The 16,321-nt window shown below is 47.0% G+C and overlaps 1 protein-coding gene across 2 annotated transcripts in view; it reads left to right on the plus strand.

Moving 5' to 3' along the window:
- The window catches only part of EIF4B (eukaryotic translation initiation factor 4B), a 214,357-nt gene that overhangs the window by 41,101 nt on the left and 156,935 nt on the right, over positions 1-16,321 (plus strand). For both annotated transcript variants that reach the window (XM_029595046.1, XM_029595048.1), the window contains exon 2: positions 6,536-6,706. In XM_029595046.1, the coding sequence (XP_029450906.1) occupies positions 6,536-6,706 (171 nt within the window). The remainder of the gene's footprint in view (positions 1-6,535; positions 6,707-16,321) is intronic.

Here is a 16,321-nt window from a genome sequence, read left to right on the forward strand (position 1 = left end):
ATGGTTCCACTAGAAAGGGGGCAAATTTCCGTTAGAGCCAGTAAACCCATCCAGTCCTGGAGCCTTTCCGGCTTTAAGGCGTTTAATGGCCGACGCCACTTCACCAGGCTCTATAGGTGTGTCCAAACTAGCCTTCTGCACTTCATTATGCGCCGGTAACGGCACATCCCTCAGATACCGTTCAGTGCCCTCCACTTTAATAAGAGGGTCCTTAGTATATAGTGAAGAATAAAAATCAGTAAATGAGGTACGAATGCCTTCAGATGAAGTAATCTGTCCCTGCTGACTTTGGATTTTAGATACCACAGTTTGGGCCTGTGCGGCCTTGAGTTGTCTGGACAAATATTTTCCCGCTTTATTTCCCCCCTCAAAGAATTGTTGTTTCAAGAGCATAAGTTGGTGACTGATAGCCGTATCCTCGAGAGATCTAAGTTGATCCTTGACCTTCAATATTTGTCTATTTCGATTGTGTACGGCTATGACTGAGTTAATGCAGCTAGTTCCTGCATCCATGTTTGGTGTGCTGGCCCTCCCTCTCTTTATTACAATGTGCCGCCCGTGCAATACACGCCCCCCCCCCCCCCCCCCCCCGGGTCACCGTTTTAGAGCACTCCCAACTATTAGGGGAGACATACCCTCTGTTTGATTATCCCGAAAATATTCCTGTAACAATTTCTCAATTTGACCGCAAAAATCAGCATCTTTAAGCAGACTATCGTTAAGACACCAAGGTCGGAACCCCTTGTCTGTATCCTTAAAGCAGCAAGTCAGCCATATTGGGGCGTGATCTAACCACGATATATTATCTATGTCCATTTTAGAGGCCAGGTTTTGGATTGTTTTAGAGATGAAGAAATCTATCCTGTTATAGGTGCATGGGGATTAGAGAAAAAGGTGTAGGATCGAGAAGTGGGATATCTCTCCCTCCAGGTGTCAACTAGCCCCCAATCCACCAAGAAAGTGAGCCACCGCCTGTGAGTTTGTGGGTCAGAGAGTTTCCCGGCGCTGGAATCCAGTGTCTGGTTTTGCACAAAGTTAAAATCTCCTCCCATTATAAGATCCCCCTCCTGGTGCTGCTGAAGAAGGCCATGGAGTTGGGATACAAAGTGTGCCTTGTGTAAGTTTGGGAAATATACATTAAGCAATGTAAATATATGTTTACCCACTCTCACTTTCACCAAAACATATCTACCCTGCGGGTCATACACGTGAGAACTCTTCATGAACAAATGTAGATGCAAATAAAATGCCCACTCCCGAGTATTTAGAGGATTTCGTACTAGCTGCCCAGTGTGAAACTGGATATTGAAAGAATTGCAAGAGCCTTTGATAGTGCTTCCGCATATGAGTTTCCTGAACAAACACTATGCCAGCCTGTTGCTGTTGCAATTCCCTCCGTAATAAAGAGCGCTTCCTTGGGGTATTACGCCCTTTAACATTGAGTGACAATATTTTAGTCGCCATTCATCCCGCTATTGTCTCCACCCGGCGCTCCCCATTACTTGCCATCCCTCCCTCCCAACTCATTAGGAGGGAGGGATGGCATTAGGTTCCCTGTCTCCATGAAAAAGCTAGTACCTTCGCCCGCTGACCTTATACACAATGTAATTGTCATCCCCTCAAAGCACCTGTAACCAAAAGAATAACCAAAAACTCCAGTGCAACCCCAAGAAAGTCCAGTAGTATCCCGATAATCCTCCATGGGATACATCTCTGGAGGTCTGTGAGTTCGTTCGGTGCGTACCTCCCCAGCTCTGTGATTTCCCCACCCCAATTGTCAAACCATATAACTGTAAATGCAAACCCCATCCCGATAGACAAACTTGGTGTTAACCCCAACGCACAGGCTCCCAGCATTAACTGGAACTTAGCTAATCAAGCAAGTCCCCCAGCTAGGTAGAACTGTTGATGTCAGACTCAAAAGCTCGCCACAATGTCAGTCTATAGACCCAAGGTGATTACATGGAACCTGGATAGAGTAGAATGTCACACATGCTCTTGCGCCGCCAAGCGTTTTGATTCCCAAACCTCGGGCTGGCGCCTGAGCCGCTTTCCTCCTTTCTCCGCTCTCTGTCACCGGGGAGTGTTGTCCACTTCTGCTGCTTCTGCGATGCGCTGTCTTGCAGAAATGTAATTGGAATTTGGGCTTTAGAGAAGGCCGCAGCCGCTTCTTCCAGCGTGGTGATTTTATATCAGATTCCTTGAATCTGGAAAGAAAGCCCAAAAGGGAATGTCCATCTGTACTTGATATTCCGCTCCCTCAGTTGCGCTGTGGCCTCGCAAAGCTCGTATCTTTTCTTTAAAGTGACAGATGATAGATCCTGACAAATGAAAATGGTGTGATTCTTCCAGTTAATTTCCTTCATCCGCCTGGAGATAGAATATATCCGCTCCTTAGTGGGAAAGCTGGTAAAACATAACACTGTCTCTAGGCCGCTGTTCCACTCTGGGGCCTAGCACCCGATGCGCCCTCTCAAATTGAATCTCCACCGGCTCTGTAGAGGGTGCCTGGTCCCCCTCCAGGCCTTGAAGAATAAATTGGCAAATTTGCGTCGCTATGTTCCCCGCCTCGGCAAATTCCGGAGTCTCCGGCACTCCCCGAATGCGCAGGTTGTTGCGCCTATTTCTATTTTCCGGGTCTTCCACTTTATTTTGGAGGTCTATGATAGCAGATGAAGTAGTTGCTTGTTGGGAGTTAATGGAGTCGCCATGTCCATCCACTCTATTTTCAACCTCGTCCACTCTATTTCCTCCTTCAGATCTGCTACGGACGCCATGATTTCTTCCCAATGCTGCCTGAGATCCGCCCGAATCTCAAGAAACCACGATCTGGCTTCATTTCGAGTGAGGAGTGCCACTGTAGCAGAGATAGTGGTGTTATTAAAATCCTCCGCCTGCTCCATCAAGTTTTCGGTCGCTCGCACCTCTGCGCTCTCGACCGCGCCGCCATCTTGGCTCATGTCGGCAGATAACTTTTCATATGAAAACTGCCTCAAATCTGCCGTCTTGCGCTTCGTGGACATAGTGCCAGAAAAGGAGGGTGCTCCGCTCACGAATAGATGCTTTTTTGCCAAGTTAGCTGTATTTCCTAGCTTTTTCCGGGGTGTTTTGGCTGGTGGGTAAACGGAGCTGTGTCCTCACACGTCTGCACACATCTGCAAACAACGCCCCCCCCCTTCTAATTTTTGAATGAAGATCTTTTGGCTAAAATAGCTTCTTTCACCTCCCCTTTTAACCATACCTGTAATCGTTTTGCCTTCTTTGCACCTTTCTTAATGAGTGGAATACATCTGGACTGTGCTTCTAGGATGGTATTTTTTTAACAATGACCATGCCTCTTGCACACTTTTTACCTTTGTAGCTGCTCCTTTCAGTTTTTTCTATTTTTCTCATTTTATCAAAGTTTCCCTTTTGAAAGTTTAGCACGAGAGCCGTGGATTTGCTTACTGCCCCCTTCTAGTCATTAAATCAAATGTGATCATATTATGATCACTATTGCCAAGCAGCCCCACCACCGTTACCTCTCTCACCAAATCCTGTGCTCCACTGAAAATTAGATCTAAAATTGCTCCCTCTCTTGTATGATTGTGACCAAACTGTTTATTTTGTTTTAACAGTTCAACCGCTTTGTTCCAAAAAATTTCAGGTTTTGTTTTGCATGCTTTAGATGAGGACTTTTTTTTTGTCAAAGTTATAGAAAAGGTTTCCTTCTGACAACTCTCCCATGCACATCATTGCAAAGCAATACTGTACTGTGGATAACTACTCCATCATTAGCCAAGGTTTTCAGCATGTTATTTGCAGTGATTTGTGGGTTCTGTTTTGCAGATCTGATCATTTTTCTGGCAGGTCTATCAGATTTTTCTTGGTCTTCCAGATCTTGCTTGACGTCAACAGTCCATGTAACTTCATTTTCTTCGTAAACAAACAAAAGAAATATATAGTGTAAACTTGACTAATAAAGGAAAATAAAACACTATAAAAATCACAGGTGTACTACCAATCTAAAGAGACCATCATAAATTGAGATTGTTGGGTGCATTGCATCAGTTAATTTTACTTCATACTGCCTTTTTTTTTTTTTTACTCTAATACATTAGAATCATTGGTCTCATAACACAGTCCCATATTTTTAAAGGGTTTTTTTGTGAAATTTTGCTTCTAAAACTTGAAAATTTTGGAAATCTGAAACTTATCCACAGTTTTCAAGAAGCAGCTACACTCAGCAGGCTGCTTACTCTACATTGATCCTGATGACGTCACTCTGGGTCTGGCGTTGAAAATTGTGGATAAGTTTCAGATCTTCAAAATTTTCAAGTTTTTTAGAAGGCAAATTTCACAAAAAAAAAAAAAAAAAGGGACTGTTATGAGACAGATGATTATAATTTATGAGAGTGTAAAAAAAAAAAAAAAAAGAGTATGAAGTAAAATTAACTGATGCAGTGCTCCCAACAATATCTTCATTTATGAGGGTCTCTGTAGATTGGTAGTATACCTGTGATATTTATAGTACTTTTTCTTAACCCTGTTTCTGACAGTCAAAATCACTAGCTGAAAGCATTTACATGTTTTTCATATCCCTTCCTCTGTAAGCATGAATTAACTTTATTTTGAAATTCATAAGACACCTGCTGCTTAGAGGAGCCCATGTTGGTTGAAAAGCTACAAATCTGAAGGGTCTCCGGTATTTGTTCAGATGTGGAATTGTTTTCCCCTGAGTAATTGGAAGTCTTAATGAGCCAATCCACGTTTTGGACCATTTTTAGTTCAAACAGTTTTTATTAGTGAAGAAAAAACAAACAGATCTTGGGGGGGGGGGGGGGGCAGGATTCCTTATGCACCCCCAAGTACAACTTTTTGGACCATTTTTAATAACTTGACTTTTTTTTTTTTTTTTTTTTTTTTAAATCAATTGGAAGGGTCTACAAATTTTTGCACATGCTATTTTCACTGTTTAGATTTTCAGTCTGTTCAAATCAGCAAACAGTGCTTTTGTATTAATTTGAAGAAATGGTCCAAGAAAACAAAGAGGTAGGCGATCTATGATAGCCGTCAGGAGAACAAAAACAAAATAGATGCCTCAGTCTTATTTCAGTATTTATTAGAACAGAGATGTGCTCAATGAATGCCCGACTCAGGCCGAGTTTCGCAGCTCATTGGCCACTGCTTCAGGGGCTTGAACACTTCAAATTCTAGGTTGGAACTCCACAAAGTAAGTCTCATCAGACGTACAGCAAATGTATGATAAATGTTTCAGGTAGTGTACCGCACTCAGTTTGACATTGAATCAGGGCCTGACTGAGGCATCTATTTTGTTTTTGTTTTAATTTGAAGAAAGAAATTCATGAAACATAATTTGACTGGGGTGCCGAAACGTTTGCACACAGTTGTAAATACCTTTGAAAGAACTGAAGTAATGCCCTGCGATGTGGTAATGCGGGTTGTGTTGTGCGTGCTCGGTCAAGCATTCTGAAAGATTCTAGAAACTCTTATCTAAATCTTCTGCACCGACTCCATCGCACATGACATCACTCACTGGTGAGGGCTTGTATCCTGCTTTCCTTGGAGAGCACCTGTTACAAGAGAGCTAAAGTTGTATACCTGTGTGCTTGGATCTCAGATTGAAAATCTGCAGTAAGATGGTCATTTCTACCCTTGTTAAGAGCAGGTAGTCCTAGCATGTCAGATGATGTGTATAGCAGTTGTCTGTGCTTAGTTGTCAGTATATTTCAGTTCCATAGGACCATGGGCTTTCATTCTATAATATGTGGCCCATAAAGGTTCACCATTCATGGGCTTGAGAGATGCCGGTTAGAGTTGCATCTTGCACTTGCTGTTTATATGAGCCTGCCTTTTTTAACCATTCTTTTTTTCACCATTGGTATTATCCCAGACCAAAGTTACTGAAGTTCCTTTGCTGGCAGAGGTTTAGAAGGGAAATCTCGGGCTAATTCTTCAGTGCTAATTTTCTTTTTTTTTTTTTTTTCCCCTGGGTAGGTCTGTGGCTGGTAGTTCAGTCAGAGCTAGGGATGAGTTCTGGTGCTGTGGGCCTTCATTTGTACTTATCCATGGATTTTTCTCCTATTTCATATCCCTCCCAACTCGCTTAACTCTCGCAGCGACAATCCTTGGCCCCAGAGCCCTGCAACCATAACCTTTATATCTGGTCCCTCTGTGTCTCAAGTGTACTGCAACTTTGACTTGCTTCCTCTAGGGACTGACCTGGTAAACTGACTTTTTTTTCTGACAGTAAGCATTAATCACCATAGCAACAGCTGTTTTTCCTCTCAAGTATAACCCCCGTAACATGCCTGAGCCATGACACCCCATCTGACATGAAATTTAGACCTGGGTCTCTTGTGCCACAGTTCTACAGCTGAGCCACTGGCCTGTGAGCACACTTTTTTTTTTTTTTTTTTTTTTTAAACAATTTGAAGTTTCCCAGGGCATTCTCTCAGCCTCCCCTTCCCTCCCTAATAAGTTTTTCATGCTGGGTAACTTGCCTCCATCCCATTTTGATTCTCTTCTCCAACAGCTAAGAAGAAGAATAAGAAGGGGAAAACCTTGACCCTCACGGACTTTCTAGCAGATGATAGCAGCGGAGGTGGTGGCGGTGGAGGTGGAGGTGGTGGTGGTGGTGGCGGCGGCGGCTACATTCCGAAGCCAGTCAGCTGGGCTGATGAGACTGATGACCTTGAAGGAGATGGTAAATGTCATAACCTTAAACAGTACCACACTTATTTAATATGGAAAGGATGACTGATGAAAACTATTTTCCGATGACAAATAGCTTAAATGAGCTACATGGCAGGGGATCTCACGTGATTGTTTTATGTTGACCTGAAGATTCTTGCAGAGATTCTTAGATACAGCAAAACTAGAAAAGGTACAGAGGAGGGTGACCAAAATGATAAAGGGGATGGAACTGCTCTCTTAAAGGCTAAACAGGTTGGAGGAGTATTGGTAAACTGGTGAGTAGACAAGAAAAAGTTAGCTAGATGACTTATCCTGTTGAATATCCAGGACAAACAATCCTGCTGAATACATATGCCTAAAGTTATCTGGCTTCATATAGCCAAATAACTTTTAAACCTAACCGGCTATGTTTGAATATAACCATTTAGGTTTTAAAGTGGCTGGATAGCTTTCCACTTAACCGGATGTCTTCAAAGATGCCTGGTTAAAGTGCCTTGTGGGCCTGCAGCCCAGTTTCTGACACTTTTTTTCCCCAGTATGTTATACTGGGCACTACTAGGCCACCACCACCAACCCCTCCAATGTTTACAAATAGAGGCAGCCCACAGCTAAGCCCTCCTTCCCAATTGTTTTTGTTTTTTTTTAATGTTAATTTATGCTCTCTCCTGCCTCCTCACAAACTCTGCATCCCTGGGTACACTGTCTCTCCCCACTGATGCAGAAATCCCCAGCTGGGAGCGAGGTATTCACTTGCCTGCTTCCAGCGCTGCTGTGACAGGAGAAGCACTGGAGAGGTGTAAGCTACCCCACAGCTTATCCTTCCAGCACAGCTGCTGTCTTAGCAGTGCTTGAAGCATAAACTGTGGGTAGTTTATACTTCCTTTCAGAGTAGCACTGGTGGTGCTGGGAATGGGTAAGTGAATACTTACTGGTCTAGTGCATCCAGTTAGAGGTTACAAGGGTATGGGGGGCAGGAGAGAACTTACATTTAAAAGAAAAAAAATGGGAATAGGGGGAGCTGACCTGCAGATGGTATCTATTTATAAACATTGGCGAGGTTTTTTGGATGGGGGAGAAGTGCCCTGACAGAGCCATATATGACACATTGGGGAGGGGGTTTGGTATCGGGCCAGAAACCTGCAAGGGAATTTTTATTTTAACATTGCTGCTTAATTGGATATTTTTGAAGATACCTTTCCACTTAATCAGATATCTGGCTAACTTAGCCAATTACAACTGAAAATCAGCTAAGATAGTTGGATAATTTAGGCCCACCCTGAAACATCTATTTTATTTATTTATTTTTTTTAGATCTGGCTAAATTATAGCTGAATAATGACATATCCAGCTATTATTTTATTGGCACAAAAAGTTGCCAATTAGCTGGATAACTTCTGATTATCCAACTAAATGGCTTTGAATGTTGACCTTGTTAGGGGTGTTCAACTTGGAGAAGAGATGGCTGCGATGAGGTATAATAAAATCTTGAGTGGGCTGTAATAGATAAACAGAGAATTATTTATCCTTTCAGATAATATTTGGACTAGGGAATGCTCCATGAAGCTAATGGGTAGCATATTTAAAACAAATTGAAGAAAATATTTTTACATTCCCTGTACATACCAGGATCATTCCAGACAGTGGGTTATGTTCCATGTCCAGCAGATGGAGTCAGAACACAAAATTCCCAGGGGAGGAACCATATAACCACGCCTCCCCTGTAACAGCTCTCAGTAAAGTTCTGACTCCAGCAGATGTGAGCAGGGGACTTGGGGTCCCCAGCTTGTTAGTTTAGGGCTGCCTCCTCGGGGATCAAGTTTAAAAAAAAAAAAAAAAAAAAAAAAAAAAAGGACGTTTTAAATTTACAGTTTAGGTGACTTTGCTAAGGCTCCCCTTACAGCAGGGGGAGAGCTCTCCGCTGGTGCTGGCTCATCGCTCTCTAGCCTGGTGACTTGCTGACAGGCTGTTGCCTGTTTTTTCTTTCTTTCTTTTCTCATTTTCCTCACTAAGGGCTCAGTTGGGGTAAGTGTATTTTTGTTTCATCTTCTTTTTCAGCAGGAGACTGCAATTTTTTGGATTCCGTTCGGCTCTCCGAGGTGAAAGTCGGTAGCGCCGGCCTCTCCCTCCTGACCCAGGTTTTCCCCCCTCCCTTTTGGGGAGCGACTGACGTCCCGACCTGCGGCCCCGCGAAACACCATTCTCCGGGGTTGCCTGCTGTCGGGAGGTTAATTCCCCATCAGTTCTTCTTCAGGTCGGTGGGGGACCGCGGCAAGCGGCTGTTGCCGGGTCGGCGCTCATTTTAGGCGCGAGCCACCTGTAGAGCTTCCCCCCCCCTCTCTCTCCCTGCGGCGATGCAGTCCGCTGCGCCTTGTGAGGGCTCAGACAGGGCCGGATTATTTTCTGAAGAGGGTCTGTGCTCAGGCTGTTTCCCTGAGGGGGAATGTGCGCCAGCTACTAACAAGGACGTTCGAGCTGCAGACCGCGTGGGAAAGAAGCGCCAGGCCCCGTTCCCTCTCAACGGGGGAACGGCGGCCATTTTGTTGCAAGATTCTGATGCCGCGCTTTCTGAGGAGGACACGGATACTCCGTTCCCCACTTCTAGGCCCGTTTTAGACCCTTACTCAGTCTAAACCTGGTAGGCAGAGGGGGGATCCCCCGGGGGGTGACCCCCGGGGGATCCCCCCTCAGGCCCTGTGCATCAGGCCTGAATTCAGGGGAAAAGGCCTGATGCCAGGCCTTTTCCCCTGAATTCATAGTCCTGATGCACAGGGCTTTTCTTCAGAGCAGAGACACGACCTTCGGGACCTGGGGGCCCTCTCCCCCCAAGATACCATGTCCTGCCCCCCTCCTGGGTGGGACCCTCCCTCAGGCTCGCCCCCCTTTAGTAGGCGGGGGAGCGGGGACATCTCGTGGCCCTACCGGGACACCATCGATAATACAGACTTCGCCGGGGGAAGGACAATCCCAGGACCCTGACGTGGGCGACCCCACCTTGGCGGCCCAGGTGGAGGGCGACGACCCTAGGGTCCTCCGCATCTTCCAAGCGGCGGAGTTAGATGACCTCATTCCCTACATCCTCCAGGAAATGGATATTGATCCCCCTCCGGAACCGGTGGGGCCTGACCCGGCTCTCAAGAAGGGGGACCCCCTCCTAGCAGGACTGCGGCCTCTATCCAAGTCTTTTCCCACTCATCACAAGATCTTGCAGTTGATCACTCGGGAATGGGATTCCCCGGAGGCCAACCTTAGGGTCGGTAGAGCCATGGAAAAATTGTATCCTCTGCCGGCCGATTTTTTGGAAATTCTCAGTTCCCACCGTAGATTCTGCGGTATCAGCGGTCACAAAACATACCACTATTCCTGACACTGGAGGGAAGGCGTTGAAGGATATGCAGGATTGGAAGCTGGAGGTTTACCTCAAGCGTATCTTTGAGGTCTCGGCCTTAGGGATGCGGGCAGCTATCTGCAGTTCCCTCGCACAGCGAGCGGGTCTTCGGTGGGTGCAGCAGCTTCTCACCTCCCAGTCCTTACCAGACGCTGAGGCTCACCAGGAGGACAGACTGGAAGCCGTTGTTGCCTATGGAGCGGATGCTTTATATGATCTTTTAAGGGTCATAGCCCGAACCATCTTCCAAGACACGTTTGGGGTCCCTTCCTTTTAAGGGTAGGTATCTTTTTGGTGAAGACTTGGATCAGATCATCAAGTCCCTTAATGAGAACGCGGTGCACAAGTTGCCCGAAGATCGACCCCGTTCGTCAAGATCATATAATTACTTCAGAAACCGTTCTTGTAACCAGCGGAGAGCGCGTCCTCAGAGGCAACAGCCACCTCGGGCTCCCTCTTCTCGTTCGCACTCCTGGAACCGGCCCTTTTGGGGGCACCGCCAGGGTAAGGAAGCGCAGGGTGCTGGTGCATCCATTAAATCTACCCAATGATGCCAGACGGACCCGCGAGGTGGTCCCTCGGCTGGGGGGTCGCCTTGCTCTCTTCTACGAAGAGTGGGTCCAAATCACGTCGGATCAATGGGTTCCGGATATTCTAAGACGCGGTTATGCTTTGGATTTTGTTTGTGCTCCTCGGGACTGGTTCCTGTTTTCCCCTTGCGGGTTCTTAATCAAACAGGGAGCCGTGCGGCAGACCCTCGATCGTCTCCTTCAATTGGGGGCCATAGTGCCGGTGCCAGCTGCCGAACTGGTCCGGGGGCATTATTCAATCTACTTTGTGGTTCCCAAGAAGGAAGGTACTTTTCGTCCTATCCTGGACCTCAAGCAGGTCAACCGGTCCCTCAGAGTTCCTCGTTTCCGCATGGAGACGCTCCGTTCAGTGTTAGTGGCAGTTCATCCGGGAGAATTCTTGACTTCGTTGGATCTCACGGAGGCGTATCTCCACATACCAATTTGTCAAGCTCATCAGCGTCACCTACGCTTCAAAATTTTGGGTCAACACTTCCAATTTCACGCTCTTCCCTTTGGCCTGGCCACAGCTCCACGGGTTTTCACGAAGATCATGGTGGTAGTGGCGGCAACCTTGCGCATCCTTACCTAGACGATTGGCTCATCCGTGCAAAGTCACGAGCGCAGTGTATCCTCGCAGTCGACAGAGTGGTACAACTTCTCCAATCTCTGGGATGGATTGTCAACTTCACCAAGAGCAGCCTGGTCCCATCCCAGTCGTTGGATTTTCTGGGAGCTCACTTTGACACCAAGAATGCCAGGGTTTTTCTGCATCCGGACAGAGCTCATTCTCTGCGTCAGCAGATTCAAGGATTTATGCGCTCGAGACGCCCACTACCTGGGAGTACCTGCAGGTACTGGGGACCGTGGCCTTGACCCATCGATCTGGTTCCTTGGGCATTTGTGCATCTGAGGCCTCTGCAGAGATCCCTACTCTCCCGGTGGCAGCCGGTGTCGAGAGATTTTCAGGCAATCCTTCCGATTCAGAGAGGAACCTTCATCAGTCTCCATTGGTGGCTGGAACCGCGGCACCTAGCTCAGGGAGTGTCGCTTGAGGACCCGGATTGAGTGATTATCACCACGGACGCCAGCCTCACAGGCTGGGGAGCGGTCTGTCGGGACAGCTCAATCCAGGGTCGATGGACGGAGGAACAGTCGAAGTGGCCCATCAACCACTGGCGTTACAGGGTTTCTTCCCCATAGTACGCCATCAAGCAGTCAGGGTGCTATCGGACAATGCGACTACAGTGGCGTACATCAATCGCCAGGGAGGCACGAGAAGTCGGTTGGTCTCTCTGGAAACCGACAAATTGATGGAGTGGGCAGAGCTCCACCTCAGACTAGCGGCCTCGCATATAGCGGGAGTGGACAATGTACAGGCGGACTTTCTCAGCCATCAAAACTTGGATCCCGGAGAGTGGGAGCTCTCGCAGCAGGCGATGGGGGACTCCGCACGTAGACCTAATGGCAACCGCCGGAAATGCAAAGGCCGCCTGCTTCTTCTACCGCAGGCGGGAGCGCGGCGCCGAGGGCATGGATGCGCTGGTCCTGCCCTGAACGCGCCACTGTCTCCTATATGTTTTCCCACCGTGGCCTCTCGTGGGCAAGGTCATCCTCAGGATAGAGGCACACCAAGGGCCGGTGATCCTTGTGGCGCCAGAGTAGCCCCGACGACCGTGGTTCGCGGATCTGCGCAATTTGACGGTGGAGGGTCCCCTTCGTCTCGGTCAGCTGCCACGTCTTCTATGCCAGGGACCAATATTTTTCAAGGAGGCAGATCGCTTCTGTCTTGCAGCCTGGCTTTTGAGAGGCGTCAGTTGAGGAGGCGCGGTTATCCAGAGCCGGCTATTTCAACGCCACTGAAAGCACGTGAGATGTCCACCTCTGTTACCTATGTTCGAGTCTGGGAGGTCTGAGGATTGGTGTGGAGCGAATGACATTCTTCCCATGCAGGCCTCAGTGCCACAAGTCCTTTCCTTCTTGGAGGCAGGTTTGGATTTGGGTCTTGCTTACAATTCTCTTCGGGTTCAGGTGGCGGCCTTGGGGGCTTTTCTTCGCAGTGGAAATAAGGAGTTTCTGTCCTCGCATCCGGACGGCTCCAGTTTCCTTAAAGGAGTGAAACACTTGAAGCCTCCGATTCGCCCACCTTGTCCGTCGTGGAATCTGAATCTGGTGCTCAGAGTCCTCTGTGGTTCACCGTTCGAACCTCTAAGCTCAGCTACCATCAAGGATGTCACTCTCAAGACCATTTTTCTCGTGGCAATCAGTTCAGCAAGACGTATTTCCGAGCTGCAGGCCCTATCCTGTCGTGAACCATACCTTCGTTTCACGCCTGAAGGGGTTTCGCTGAGGACGGTTCCTTCTTTTCTCCCTAGTGGTTTCGGCATTCCACCTCAACCAATCGGTGGAATTACCATCTTTTGCCTCTTCTGAGTCTGGAGACCTGCGTAGACTCCACTCTGGAGATTTGTAGGGCGGCCACCTGGAAGTCTATCTATACTTTTGCGAGACATTATCGCCTGGACGTCGGTGCTCCATTGGGCGGTCAGCTTGGAGACAAGGTAATACGAGCAGGGCTGTCTGTGGCCCACCTGTGATGGGAAAGCTTTGGTACATCCCATCGTCTGGAATGATCCTGGTATATACAGGGAAAAGAAAAATATTCCTTACCTGCTAATTTTCGTTCCTGTAATACCATGGATCATTCCAGACACCCTCCCTTGGTTTGGGGATTTTGGCATGCCCTACGTTCTGACCACTGTGTAGCTTTTCCTTACGGTTGTTGACTTTGAAGACTGTGTTCCAGGTGGCTGTATGTTCTGCGCATCAGACTTCTGAGCTGCAGGCCTGGTCTTGCCAGGAGCCATTCGTTTGGGTGACTCCAGGGGTGTTACAGCTGTGTAGTGTTCCATCCTTCTTGCCCAAGGTAGTCTCAGACGTTCATTTGAATCAGTTCATCTCCTTAACATACCTGATTAAGGTCAGAGATGCGGAGGAGTTCCACTTTTTGCGCTTCTTGGGCGTTAAGCATCTTGTGCTGTATGTGGAGGTTTTTGAGACTTTTTCAAAAAACAGATCACCTGTTTGTTCCCCATGGCAGGAGTAAGCAGGGTGTGCCGGCTTCGCGGGCTACCATAGCTCATTGGATTTAGGAGGTGGTTACAGCTCTCTGTGTGGATGCTGGAAAGCTGTTATCTACTCCAGGTTAGGGCTCATTCCACTGGGGCTCAGGCAGTGTCATAGGCGGAGATTAGTCTGTTGTCTCCCGTCTATATCTGCCGTGCTGCGACGTGATCCTCCTTACACACTTTTTCCAGATTTTGTCTGGAAATGCAGGCCCAGGAGGATGCAGCCTTTGCACGTGTGGTGTTGACTGGACCGCGGGCAGCCTCCCACCCTGTTTGGGAGTAGCTTTGTTATATCCCTCTGGTCCTGAGTCCATCTGTCTACAGGCTAGGAAATGGAGAAATTACTTACCTAATAATTTCATTTTCCTTAGTGTAGACAGATGGACTCAGCTTTCCACCCTTGGCTGCTGCATGTGTGTCAATAGCCCTCCTGTGGGGCTCTGGGTCCCAAGGGATTACTGGTAAGTGTTCATCTAGTCCCTAGCTTGGGGTACCTAGAATCTTCTATGAGTTCAGTGTTTATGGTTGATTGAGAACAGTTCTGGTTATCTGCTTTTAATCAAGTTTTTTGCTAGTCTGTCCGCAGTTGCTTTTCAAGAGAATATTGGCAGGCTGTGGTCACTGCAAGGTTATACATGCTCCACTTCCATCTGCTGGCAGGGGAGCATAAACCCACTTGTCCTGAGTCCATCTGTCTACACTAAGGAAAATTAAATTATCAGGTAAGTGATTTCTGCATTCTGTCAGAGCCATGGCAACTTTGGTGGCCCGTTTGAGATCTGCAAGACTGCGACGTGGAGCTCCCTTCACATGTTTGCTGCTCACTACTGTTTGGACAGGGATGGCTGACACGATAGCAGCTTTGGCAAGTCTGTCCTGAGGAATATCTTCCAGTTGTAAAACCCAACTCTTCCTGCTTAGGGCCCTTTTTTCAGGTTCAGGCTGTTTCCCGCTGTTACCAACAGCACCTCTGTTGTGCCCATTGGCACCTGATTGGGTGCCTGTTGGTCTTGCTTGTTCGGGAACAGCCTGAAGTTAGGGATTCACCCATGTGATGGTGCTACTTAAGGGTGGTATAGAAAAGCTGTTAAATAAAATAAAATGTGTGAGGACTACCATCCTGCTTGTTCTAGAAGAGAGTTACCTGTAAGAGGTGTTCTTCTAGGACAGTAGGAGGTTAGTCCTCACAAAACCCACCCGCCACCCTGTGGAGTTGGGTTTCTCATATGTTTTATTTTTTCGTAATTCTATGTTACGAGACTGAAGAGGGCATGAATGCGCGTGATAGTGGCATGCTGGGCATACTCAGTTTTCCGTGCTGGGCTCCATCAGATGTCGCCCATGTGTGACGCCTAGCATCCTGCTGTCCTAGGAGAACACCTGTTACATGTAAGCAACTCTTTTTGAAGTTCATGAAAGTTCTCTGGCATTCTAAGCCTCTAGTCAGTAAATCTTCAGTGTTTTGAGACCTCAGCATGATCCTAGCTGAGCTGGTGGAACTTCCTTTCGAGCATCATAAGTCGTGGACTTGAAGTATCTCACCTGGAAAGTGTTTCTTGTTGCTGTCAGTTTGGCACAAAAGAGTTAGTGACAAACAGGCTCTGGTTCTATTTCAGCATACCTGCACTTTATCAGGGTTGTTCTTCATACTCGCCTTAAGTTCTTGTGAAGGTAGTATCCACTTTTCACACTAACCAACATTTCATTCTAAGTCAGCATGTGCACAAAGGAGAACAGGCTTTTCACTCCTTGGACTGCAAGAAAACCCTGGCATATTACCTAGAGAACTCATCCTCATTGTCAAGTGGTTTCCTGCATCCCAATAGATTAGGAAAAGCAAATGCCAAAAACTCTAATTGGTTAGTGAACTGTATAGCACACTGTTATGTACTGGCTGTTTTACAGCTTAGATTGTCAAAGCTCATCAAGTGAGAACCATGGTGATTTAAGTGGATCATCTCAAGGCCACTTCTATTGAAGACATGCAAAGCTATTACTTGGTTATTTGTTCGCACATTCACATCCAATTACTGTCTCCATAGCATGTCCCAAAGAGACTGTAACTAGACAAGCAATTCCATGCAGTTTGTTCACATAGTAGTCCAGGTTGTAAGTATTTGCCTTACCGTGCAACCCTCAGTTTGGAATTCCTTATGGCTAATTCGTACCTGCTTGTTGATAGAGAAAACAAGTTTGCTTGCTTATAAATAGGATTCTCTGTAGACAGCAGGATGAATTAGCCATAATTAATACCTGGCCACCTTCCTGAAGAGTTGACTACCTTACTAAAAATTAAGTTCTGGAAGAGACTGAGTTACTATGATTCAGCATGCACACATAGTAACTCCTCACATGCTCAGTAAAGTCTTTACTGAGAGCTGGATCCATGTCTGTGTTAGCAAATGTCGTCACCCATGTATTATGGCTAATTCATTCTGCTATCTGCAGCGAGCTCTACAGGTAAGCAAATTTGTTTTCTCTGAACACGCCCAAAGTTTTTGTCTAAAGTATTTTCGGCTTTCTATATCCATCAATCGATTGTG

Source organism: Rhinatrema bivittatum, chromosome 3 (assembly GCF_901001135.1).
Source record: "Rhinatrema bivittatum chromosome 3, aRhiBiv1.1, whole genome shotgun sequence".
NCBI lineage: Eukaryota > Metazoa > Chordata > Amphibia > Gymnophiona > Rhinatrematidae > Rhinatrema > Rhinatrema bivittatum.